A 12,465-nucleotide genomic window follows, 5' to 3' on the forward strand; every position below is an offset into this window, starting at 1 on the left:
TTCCCAAAGCTGGTTTTCCATGAGCAGGGAATTGGCAGGATTTAATTACGCGAGCTTCTACCTGTGGTCTGAAGCAGTCTGGTCCAGGCACGAAGTCACTACTTCATCTGCAGCGGCCTTTCCCAACTTGATGCCCCCTTCAGGTCTCTTAGACTGGGGGATGCTGGGAGTTTTAGTTCAACAAATCAGGAGGCCACCAGGTTGGGGAAAGTTGATCTACAGTTTGTGAGAACTGAAGGCTTAAGTCAAGAGGTCAAGGTCTATGCAAGTCGGAGCAACTTGCAACCATCCCAAGCAGTTGCCTGGCTCAAATATAGGAACTGCTGAAAATTACATGGAAAACTAATTCAGGAGACGAAAAGTTTTAGGTTAAAAAAGCATCTGTTTTTACACCGAAATAGCAATATTGCTTATTATTATTATTATTATTATTATTATTATTATTTATTTATATAGCACCATCAATGTACATGGTGCTGTACAGAGTAAAACAGTAAATAGCAAGACTCTGCCGCATAGGCTTACAATCTAATAAAATCCTAGTAAAACAATAAGGAGGGGAAGAGAATGCAAACAGGCACAGGGTAGGGTAAGCAGGCACAGGGTAGGGTAAAACTAACAGTATAAAGTCTATACTATAAAGTCTATACTATGCTTCTCTACTACACTTGCATGTCCAGGCAGGGGAGTAATCAAGGGCTTTCAGAACAGGAATGCTGTTTTCTAGGAAACACATCCTCAGTCGAAATGAAAGCTGTGAACTAGCCCCTGGTTCTGCCAGCATCTGCACAAAATTAAATGTGAAGTCCTATGCAGGTTTAGACAGAAATAGCTCCTACAACTCCCAGCATTCCCCAGCCAGCCATGCATAGTAGCCTATTTCTGTCCAAACAGGCATAAGAGTATCCCAAATGGAAAAAGGTATTTACCATGAACCAAAGCCATTCAGTTAAATAACCGGAACAACAATTCCTGTGATGGAATTCTCTTGGGAGCACTATCCTACAAAGCAAAGTTTGGTCTACCTGCGAAGGGATGAATTTCCTTGTTATTCCAAAATTTTCTAGGGTCAGCATTAAGGAAAGATGTCTGGACTGCAAGTTTTAATGTATTTTTTTTTTTAATTCGAAGTGAAACAAAACCCCATAGGTCCAAAAAAGATACATAAGAAACAGTAATATCACAATTGAATTCCTTTTATTTTGGAGATTAAAATAAGGACACAAACACTTGGGAAATATTTGGATTGTGTTAACATTTAAATAGATATTCGTGCATTTGTCCTCTAACATATTTTTTGTTTTAAAAAAACCCAGCTTCAAAATAATTTATCACATTCTATTTTGATACAGCCATGCACTCTGTCAATCACTTGCACACCCTCTGGTGAAGTAACTATGGGCTTGCCTTAAATAATCAAAAGCAACTATTTATCTGTCCCTGAGGCAACCCTGAAAAATACCGTTGCTGGGGAAATTCTGCAGAGTAACATTTCAAGGAGCAACCACGCATTCCTACCCAACTGTTTGAACTATGTTACATCATAACAAATATTCTTTACAACACTTCAATCCTAGACATGCCTATGTGGAAGTTAAGACTCATTTAATTAAAAAAAGAGAACTTACTCCCAAGAGTACCTCAGACTAAAGTACAAAAGACGTACAAAGGCACTTTAGTAAGGAAAGAAAAAGCAAATAAATGGTTTATATTTCCGGTTTAATAAAAGAAGGCCCCGCTCCAAACCAGCCCAATCCTAGGCATATTTACTCAGAAGTATGCCCCAGTGTGTACAACAGAGTTTACCCCCAGGCGTATGTGCATAGGATTGGAGCTTAAAAGTTTGGTGCATTCTGTAAAAATCTGTCTAGGACATCTTTATGATCAAATCCTGAAAATCCAACTGTTTGCATTTCCACATGCACTAACCCACGGAAGAGATGGGCCAAATTCTATACTGAGCCAATCAAGAATTGGAGGATCTAAACCTGTGTCATTTACTAGAATGGACATGCCTAGTATTGCACAGTTAAAAATCATACATATCAATGGACGTCGAGCAGTATATGATCATAAGATAAATTACCTTATTGCAAAATATAAAGTGTAGGGATAGGGACTACATGCAACCTTCTCCACACAACGGGTCTTATTTTTTTGAAGCATAAAAGAAACTACTCAAGGATGCTGTTATTTCACGTTATTGTAAATCTACCCCCAAATCTGTGAGGGGAGATAGGAGGAAACTGTTACACTGTTAAGACCAGTAAATGAATAATTGATACAGACTGCCCATTTGCTATTGTTGTTCAGATCCTTCAACATTATTCATAGTTATATACTTTTAATAGAAATACACGAACACAAGAAAATAGCAGTTTACCTTTGCAGAGCCATGATTTCACAAGCCATTCCTGAAAAAAGTTTACTCTGAACTGGAAACTAGGCGGGCCGGGATCGATCTCTTTCTCTCTCCGCAGTGCACCGTCTTCTCGGACTAGCTCAGCAAATAAAATATTTTTTGCAGAGAGCAGCGCTGTAAAGTGTGCTGCGATTCCCCTGCAAGCCACTTTCTCCTTTCCTCTCTAAATCAGGTTTTGCTGGAGAGGCAGAACTTCTCAGCTGCCGGTTACACGCACAGCTCTCTCACACACCCTCTTCGCTCTCCCTTTCTCACCCCTGACAAGCTGTGATTGTTTACTGCCCCAAATGCAGAAAGGGAAGATACTTTTAAGGTTCTAGCCTGCTTGAGGTTTCCCCCTTTCTGTGTCTGTGCAGAAGCACACACCCCTCCAAGTCCACTTTGACCTTTTGTTCCCGAGGAAGCAGCTGAAGCATCCAGCCAATCAGAAATAGAAGCAAGTTGACAACCAGTTCAGTCTGCTCTCGCTTACCTCCTCCTCCTCCTCGCCTCTGGATTTGCCATCCCGGGTAACTTGAAACTTTCCCCAACAATTCCGCCCTCCTGATGATCTAGCGGAGAGAGCGGCCAATGGGGCAGTGGGGCTGGAGCCAGGTAGGCAGGGCCAGGCGCTTAGCTTAAGGGTGACAAAAAGGTTCCCTAGGCACAGCAGCATTAGAGCAAGAGTTAAGGGCGGGGATGCTCTATTGTAGGAGATTGCGTGTGTGTGATCTATTGCAGCCTGCAATGAAAAGATTATTAATTGAGGGGTGATGGGAAAAGAGGACGGGGGATGTCCCATGCTTGGTGGGGTGGGAAACTCACACAGAGCTAAGCTCCGATAGCCGGTTTCTCCCCGGCGAAAGCATCCTACGTGCTTCTGCCCTCGCATGCCATAGACACTGCTTAGATTTCACCAGCCACGGGACTTTGCTACTAGACATCTCGACATCACGTCTAGCACGTCGCTCTCGCTTATTGGTGATATAGGGGAAGAGAAGAAGAAAAAGAATCCCAAACCAGACCATCTTTCGGTACTCCTGAGACACAGGCACCGTCTCCAGCCCCCTTATCATATTATTTAAGGCATTGATCAATATCAGTAGAGATTCATCTGCATCACCCACAGACCCAATTGCGATGAATACATTAAAGCCATGGATTCAGCAGCCTTTATCATATTAATCACAGGGCGTTTTACAAAGTTCCCGCTCAAAAGGCAGGGATTTTAACTTTCCACTTTCTCTCCCACTTCTAAAACGTAAATGACAGGCTACGATCATATGTGCGGTTGCTTGAGAGTAGCACCATAGAACTCAGTGGGATTTACATGCAAAAGGGCGGATTGTGTAAGGTGCGATGCCAGTTTCTTACAAATCAATGGTTCCAGTTGGTAATTTGTGGGATAGGAGCCAGATTCATTCATATACTGCAAGAAGCTATTCAAGTTTATGTTCCTGGTCACTGATGATTTTATCATTATTTTTTGTTCTTATTCGGTTGGTTATAGATCCCTTTCAAAGTCCAACTCTATAAAACCCATTATGATTTTTTATTGCATTCATCTGTTTCTAAGTGACAACGAACAGGGTTTATTTTTGTTTTCTTTCATTATTAATATTATTCTTGTTTATATTGTTGGGTAACTTTTTATTGTACTGAACTTGTAGTGTTATGCTGAATTTTTTTAAAAAAATCCTTACCAAAACTATAATATGGGAAGGGGAAAACTCACACACAAATCAGGACTACTTCCGGGGGGAGTGGGGGGAGTAATGAAGTATGTTTTTTCTCATAAGATGCCATTAATAGAATTAATTTTAAAAAAATTAAATAAACATACATAGTCATAATTCAGATAGCACATCTATCCCCCCCACTGTGATAATTAATGAGCTAAATGGAAAACATGTACACATCTGGAAATGACTGGCCAAACCTAATGATTTCTGTTCCCTTTAAAATAGACAATGGATTTCTGACCAGAAATAATGCTTTTTGCTTTATGGATTAGCCTAAATAAACTGTGATTTACCTGACTAGGCATTTCTAGAAATTCTTGATCAAAGGTACCCTCCAATTTTCCTTTGTGAACTGACATGAATATTTGGTCAGTTTCCTCCAGCATTTCTAGCAGACATAAGATTCCGGATTTGCCAACAACATACATAATACAGCATGTGTTTATATACATAATGGACACAGCCAGAAACGTGAGTCACGGGAAAGTGCCTGAATGAAATACAAAAAAAGCTTGTCTTTAGACATCCCTTTAAGCAATTCGTTTCTGGATTAGTTTGGGACAAATACCTTGTCAAACCCCACAGTGAGTCAGATGACATTTCTGCATTTGCCCAGATTGTTGGCAGTTCATAAATTTCCTTCCCAGATATAAGATTTGCCTGTAAAAGCCCCCAGTCCAGACTGCCAATCAACTGTTGGAGGAGCAGAAGCAAGTACTGGCATCAACCTGCAACCCATTAAAATTGACAGCAATGGTCATTTCTTTTTATTTATTTATATTTATATCATAGAATCATAGAATAGTAGAGTTGGAAGGGGCCTATAAGGCCATCAAGTCCAACCCCCTGCTCAGTGCAGGAATCCACCTTAAAGCATACCTGACAGATGGTTGTCCAGCTGCCTCTTGGATGCAGTTAAAGCTGCAGGAACCCTGCCCTCTTGAACAGATACAAGAGGACAGGGCTCCTGCAGCTTTAACTGTTGTGATGAAGAAGTAATTTCACCAGGTGCTGCATGGATACAAATGACTCCTGCAGAAATCCCCCTTTCTATGCAACTGTTAAAGATACAGGAGCCCTGTCCTCCTTTTCATATGGTCACCCAAATGGGATGTATCTTTGGGATATATCATATCCGAATTACACGGGATATGGATTCATATCTTTGGGATGTACTGGAAATCATACAGGTTAGCTATATTAATGACAAAGCAGGAAGAAAAATAGACTTGATGTTAGTGTGTAGCCCCATAGACCACATTCTTCAAGATCATTGCAAACAAAGCCTTGCCGTATGATCTTAAATTCCAGGTCAGTTGGTACTGGGGAAGGCAATCTTTCAAGTAACTGGGATCCTAAGCCATTTAGGACTTCATACACTAGTACTACCACCTTGAATTGGGCCTGGAACCTCACTGGCAGCCAGTTCAGAGATTTCAAAGCCACTGTAGTATGCTTTAATCTCACCGCTCCGGTCATCACATGGGCATGCTTCCAGCTGCAGCTGCAGCTTCCAGGCCGTCTTCAAGAGAAGCCCCATGTAGAGAGCATTGCAATAGTCTAGTCAGGGAGTTATCACAGCATGGACTACTGCTGCCAGGTTATCCCAGTCCAGGAACGTAGCTGGCCATAAGCACTCCTCGTGCATCCTGTTGGGTGTTATATGCACACTGCAGGTTGACTGCCATTCATCTCCGGGTGTAGGTGCAGGGATCTTTGAGTTCAGATTAAAATCTCCTTTTTGTGCTTTGAATACCCACTCTGCCTTATTCAGAGCTCTGAGAAACTTAGAAAGTGCCACTGTTCAACTATTGACTGGTTCTCATCTTGCAACTTGTATTCTAGGAAACTACGTTAGATGGGACTACAAAAAAAAAGCAAACCAACCAGGCATTAGTTTAGTTGGAGCAATTTTTCTCCAGTGTCTTTTAAATGATAGGTTTAAAATGGTAGTGTGAGCGCAGGCCATATTCTTTCAGCAGACTCTGTTTCTTCTGAGAACCAACTGACCCCACTAAGGTCCGGCCAAGCATCTGATACGGGAGCTTGAAATTTGCTCCTCCTGGGCTTGCCCAGCAGGAAAGGGAAACCTTCCATTTAAAACATAAACAATGAATTGTCATGCAGCTGTGGCGGCAGGAGGACAGGGTGTGGAGCAGAAGTACTTCAAAGAGGCCAACAAACAGTGAAGCTTCTCAGCTTGGGTTTGCTGCTAAGCTGTTTGCTTAAGGCTTCTTACTATGAAGAGACCAGCGGAGAAGGTCTCAGCATAAGAATGCTTGGACTTCCATATTACACAAATTGAGATGCAATCTTACGCATGTTTAGACAGAAAAACGTTCTGCAACTCGCAGCATTCCCCAGCCCGCTACACTGGCTGAGAATGCTGGGAATCGTAGGACTTTTCCTGTTTAAATATGCATAGGGTTGCGCCCTTGGTGAAAAAGAAGTCTCTCTCCCCTCACCACACACACATACCAAACAGCCACAGAGAAAAAGAGGCAAGGGTGGGAATGGGGGAATGAAATGGAGTATACTTCAGGTGGGCAACGAAGAGGAAGAATCCAAGCTGCAACATTTTTTTGCAGATTGCACTTGAAGGTGTTTATATATGCTTCTTTAAACTAGTACCATTTGTAGCGCTTCTACCACTACACCAGCACTAATTGTCATTGGTATGTGGGGCCATTTCGGATTGCAGGCAAGGGTTGACATGACCGATTTATGTCCAAAAACTGAGGGGGGGGGGAGGTTTCCACAGAGGGAAGGTTTTTTGTATGGAGGAACGTTCAGTCATGTGAGCTGCTACCTCCCCTGGAAGTTAGAAGAGGTAGAGCCCAGATACGTGGCTACCACTAAGCCACTCACTCCAAGATATTTACAGCATATGAACTGCATGACGTACATCTCAAAACTGACAATGATCCATTTCTGACAAGGGGAGGCCACGTCATTCCCCCAGAAGTCCACTGACATATAAATGCCCACAAAATAGAGGCTGGAGGGCCCTATTTCTGGGAGAGGCCATGGTAGCTCAGCGCAACAGAGCACATACTTTGCACGCAGAAAGTACTAGATTCGATTCCTGGCATCTCCAGTTAGGGCTAGGAGGGAACCTTGCCTTTCCATGTTTCTGTAACAGCAGCAGCAGCTACCACCCGAAATTAGGATATCAATACTGGAGAGAAAGGGGTGCATGTTTGAGAAAATTGCCACTTCATTAGCCTAGCTATTATTATCTACTATGTTAATTAGAGAGGGAATCAGAGATACACGTTCACATTTTCTTTGTCAGTACTGATAGCTAGTGAAGTGTGTATTTTCTTACCATGTGGACATCATCATTGCTAAATTTCTAACACTGGCAAACCTCTCTCTCTCCAAAATGGGGATTTGCTCTACGTGGCAATATTTTAAGACAGAACACGAACGTTTACTTTTCTTCATTGCACAAACGTCCGTGTATCTAGAACAAGGCAGTCATCAGGTTTTACAGAAGAAAGAGAGAGAGAGGGATGGAATTTTCCATTTAATCAAAAACAGACAAAGCACTGAAATTTCATCTGGAGGCTCTGCTTGACTCTTCAATCTCCTCTTAAAACAACCAGGCTTAAGAGCGATAGGATGTCAAACACCAGATATTTACTTCGAAGTCAATTTCTCTTTGTATTTCCTATGTTCCTTTAACACTTTAGGAAATTCCACAATTATTTTTCTCCTTTTCTTTTTAATGCTCTTTCCAGGTTTACCCAAACAAAAATGCCAGGTTTGGATGCATTGCAAAAGAATTGTTTCCCATTATGAGAATGCACTGCATAATATCTAGGACTTACGCACACACACACACACACCCTCCCCTTCCCTCCTTCATGAAAGGAGGGGAAGAGGTTTAAAGTTCCCTTTTGTGATTTGAAACAAACTGCAGTTTCTTGTAACCTCTGAATATGGGGAAATGTAGCCCCTATTCAAGCATTCGATAGATCTAAGAGAAGAGGGGGGAAATAGATGTGCACGCTGACACCGGTCCCTCCATTCCCGACCTCCTTGTGTTGATGGGAAATTCTGCAGTGAGGTTGTGTCACAGGAGTAGGCAACCTTTTGGGGCCCTGGGCACATTCGGCAATTTGAGAAACTGTCCTAGGCACCACCACAAAATGGCTGCCTCAAGAGGCATGGCAAAGAACAAGTAACCTGCCCCAAAGACGGAGAATAAGTCAGACGTGGAATCTGAGCCCCAATACACTAAATGGCTCCTTTGAGCCTAAAGTTTTCAGCGCCAAAAGAAACCCATTTCACAGCAACCTCAGCTCCTGGTAAGAAAATCTGCTCATTAAAAAGAGCAGGAGGGGTAGGGCACCTTGATGGGCACCAAGAAAGGTGTTTGGGGGCACATCGATACCTGCGGGCACCATGTTGCCTACGTGTTAAACGCAATGTTTCTTTGTTGTGAGTGTTCCCAATTGTATGGAGAATTGGAAGTGCCTTCAGCCAAACATGGGTATAGCCTCACTGGAGGCTGTTCCCATCAACATCGGGAGGATGGGGTTAGTTGGGGTGGGATTGGAGTACATGCACCCATCTCCCTTCCATGCTTAGATTTGCTGAACACCTGAATAGGGCTTAAGGTCTGTACAAATCAGTTGTGTAACAAACCAGGGTCTAAAACCACTGTTTCATTCTAGTTTGTTCTACCAACGAATCAGGAAACTATTCCAAATGATAAAAGTGCTGCAATCATGTTGGGAGTTGTAGGACTTTTTTCTGTCTAAATATGCATTGGATTGGATTACTTATATAAATAATAATTAAATAAAATTGTGCCCTTAATCTTCTTCCCCTTGCAAAGGAAGGAAGTGGGAAAGGGAAAGACACGGCTTACCATGGCACATGTGTAAGTCTAGCTTACATTGTCAAAAAATGGTTGTATCTAAGCTAGGAGTTGCATTCCATGTAGAGCAGGACTAATAGTTTGCACTTTAAAATATTAGACCGGTTTTTAACATAACACCCACCAGTTTGGAATGGAGGCATTAGTGCATGCAGTCTTCCCACTATAAAATATTATGCTTATAATATAAATCTGAGAAAGATGATTTCTGTACATGAAAAGACTGGTGGAGGAAAATACACTAACTCACCATGGAAAACTTTGCCCTGGAAAGCAATTTTGAGACCACATCTCCAAAGGGATGTGGATAGTGTCCTTATATAGCTTAGTCACTACATGGCACTGGAATTAGTTGCATCTGTGTCTATTCTCTTCTTGTTACAGAGAGACAATAGCATCTTATCTTGCTTCCTGACTGATGTATTCTCTAAGCCTTGAACGACAAAAGGAAACTTCATCTCAAAGTGTAAAGGGATTCCTCAAGGAAAAGCACATACCTTTGTCAGTTATAGATAAGGGGCAAATTAAGGAACAAAAGCATTAGATTATGAAACTAACATGACATTTTTGATTGGTGTAATTTGTACCTCGAAACCAGCCTTGAAAGCAAAAAAGCAAATGAAACTATGTTACTTGCATAGCTCTCCAATCCAGTCAGGAATATCTTTTGCGTTCCCCTCTCTGGTCCATCCCTGCTGGAAGCATTCAAAGCACCGGAGGCTAACCACCCAAGGAAAAGGCCATTACAAAAGGTGGGATAGTGCCCCATATCTACTTGTCCAGGGATGTTCATTGCTAACCTTGAGGCAAGAAGGTCAGCAGCTAAGTGCCTACTTGAACAACAGAGAAAGCAGAATGATGACTAAATCTCAATGACCCTGTTCAGATGACATGCTAAGCCATGATGGTTAAGCATTTTGAGCTAAACATTATGGCTTAGCATGCCGTGTGAACCATGACTTGGCTTGTCATCTGAAGCGTTCCTAACCATGGTGGCTGGCTACATAACCAGTTTATCAAGCTCACTTATCATTTACTGCAAAAGGGTTAGTGGCCTAACCATGGCTTAGTGTGTTGCCTGAACAGGCCCATTGATTTTTAACAAAACACAATTTAAACCAGGGGTGCAGAACCTCTGGCCCAGGGGCCAAAATCAGCTCTTTGGGGTTTTCCAGAAGGTACTCCCTTTCCCCCCAGCCATCAATCATTTGGTTTTTCCTGGCTTTTGTGAAGTCCGTGCCCCCCCCCCCAATTCTAAATAGTTGAAATGCCTCTCCTAAGGCTGAGTTACAGTGAGAGCTTTAAGCTATAATATGCTATTTTGGCCCCTCAATCTTTTCCTCTGGCCTTTCTCACCACTGGAATGCGGCCCCTAAGATTTTCTCCACAGCAAAATTCAGCTCTTGGGCTGAAAGAGCTTCCGCACCCCTGATTTAAACCATATTATCTAAGCACAGACTGCAGAGGCTGGTTCAGATGGAATGCTATTTGACCATTTCAGAGGAACTGACGTTCCAGCCTCACCTCAGGAAGCCGTTCCGTGTCCTCACTTGTGAGCGCAACTCTGGTGGTTTCAACCAACTTACAGCATTTGTAATTGGCAGCTTTACCTTCCACTGGGAGTCTATTTGCAGCTGCCTTGGGGGACGTTAAACAAGCTGAATAGATGTGACTTCATTTTATTTAGTCACCCTCTATGCTCCCTCTGCCTCAGTCAGCCTCTCTGCACTGATCTGTAAAGGCACGCTACTTACACTTATACAACAGGCTCCTTATGATGTCATTCTGCCTTCGTTGACTTGGAATAGGGGCAACGCATATAGTTAAAGCAGGTGCGGCTCAGATTTACTGATAGTAGCCAATAAATAACTGCTTGAACTTATGTGCGTCCCAGGTGGAGTTAGATGAGAAACTATTGCTAATCTTGGAAAAGAAGCAGTGAGTCTTTTATGAGATGCCACGTCTGACATCAAATGCATTTATTTTGCCCCACTGCCCTATCACCTTGTGAAATGAGGCACTATTGTGATCCCTTGGCTTCATCGGAGGCTGGCTGGCTGGCAACACGTTTCTCCACAGGCTCTTTGGGAACATATCAAGTTATTAAAAACTATGTCGTTCAATCTGCCATGGGAACACAATATGGAACACTTCCCTGAGCCTTTCCTTCACTTGCATTGTCCAGGCATACGGGGACACCTAGCTGAGGCAGTGAAACATAAACATATTAATTTTAATTATCACTTTGGCTTATGTGCCCCCTTGCATTGTCATGCCTTGGCGATGGGTGTGTTTGTGTGTGTCTATTACGGCCACACAGTATAGAGAGAAAGACCACTCAGCCAGGAGGTTCTGGGTTCAAAATTTACTTTAGCTGCAAACTCATTATGCGGCCTCAGTTCAGCTCCTCGCCCCCATCTGCGCTGCATGTCCCAGGTTCATCCCCACACATCTCCAGTTGTAAAGATCAACAGGTGATGTGAAACACATGTCTTCCACTGAGAGCCACTGCTGATCAGTGAGACCAGGGGTGCACAATCTTTTTGGCTCCAAGGGCCACATCGAGCATCTGCTGCCGTGGATTGGGGGGGGGGAGGCTGCACTTGTGCACCCACCCTACTCACATGCATTCTCAAACCATTCGCGCTCACATCATTCACACCCACCCCAGCAGAAACAGCATTTGTTCCACATCATAGCATCAAGGTGGTGAAGTCCCATCTCCAGTCACCCCAAACCAATTGCCTCCCCAAAGAAGGAAAGAACACTCTAGAAAGAGGGTTTAGGGTTCCTGCCATAGAAGCCTCATTCCTAGAGTGTCCCCAGATCAGCCTAGGAAGCCGACAGGAACATTCACACACGGCTTCCTGGGATTCTCCTGAGATACTCAAGGAAAAAAATCTTCTATGGGTGGAACCACAGAACCTGTTCCTAGAGTATTTCTTCCTCCTCCTCCCCTTTTTCTTTCAGTGACAGATGCTTGAGGGGCTATGGCTAGGTTCTGCTCTAAAGGCAACACACAATACATTCAGGTACCTTCATACGAGTTTTTTTATTTATTTCTACAATACATGAGAAAACCCTAACTCCTGAGGAGTTGCATGGCACAGTGTATCAGATCCAAGGCCAACACTAAGAGACATAGCGAGAGGTTACACTGGACCTCCTGTAAGAGCTAAAAATGGGAGGCTTTCTTAAATCTATTGGGGTGGGTGTGTGTATGTGTATCACAACAACTAGCTCCTTCCTATCTCTCCTCTCTCATCTCACACTATTGCCCCGCTCGTGCTCTTCGCTCCTCTGATGCCATGTTTCTCGCCTGCCCAAGGGTCTCTACTTCTCTTGCTCGGCTTCGTCCATTTTCTTCTGCTGCCCCTTATGCCTGGAACGCTCTTCCAGAACATTTGAGAACTACAAGTTCAACCGCAGCTTTT

At 43.1% G+C, this 12,465-nt stretch overlaps 1 protein-coding gene across 3 annotated transcripts in view; it reads right to left on the bottom strand.

Moving 5' to 3' along the window:
• FAM13A (family with sequence similarity 13 member A) overlaps positions 1-12,465 on the bottom strand; it is a 164,817-nt gene that overhangs the window by 75,609 nt on the left and 76,743 nt on the right. The window contains exon 1 of one of the 3 annotated variants that reach the window (XM_063136234.1): positions 2,384-2,515. The exons of the other annotated variants lie outside the window; for them this stretch is intronic. Within the exon in view, the coding sequence (XP_062992304.1) occupies positions 2,384-2,412 (29 nt within the window). The 5' untranslated portion in view covers positions 2,413-2,515. Of the gene's footprint in view, positions 1-2,383; positions 2,516-12,465 lie in introns of those variants that run through there. 3 annotated transcript variants of the gene reach the window in all.

This window comes from Elgaria multicarinata, chromosome 10, assembly GCF_023053635.1.
Source record: "Elgaria multicarinata webbii isolate HBS135686 ecotype San Diego chromosome 10, rElgMul1.1.pri, whole genome shotgun sequence".
NCBI lineage: Eukaryota > Metazoa > Chordata > Lepidosauria > Squamata > Anguidae > Elgaria > Elgaria multicarinata.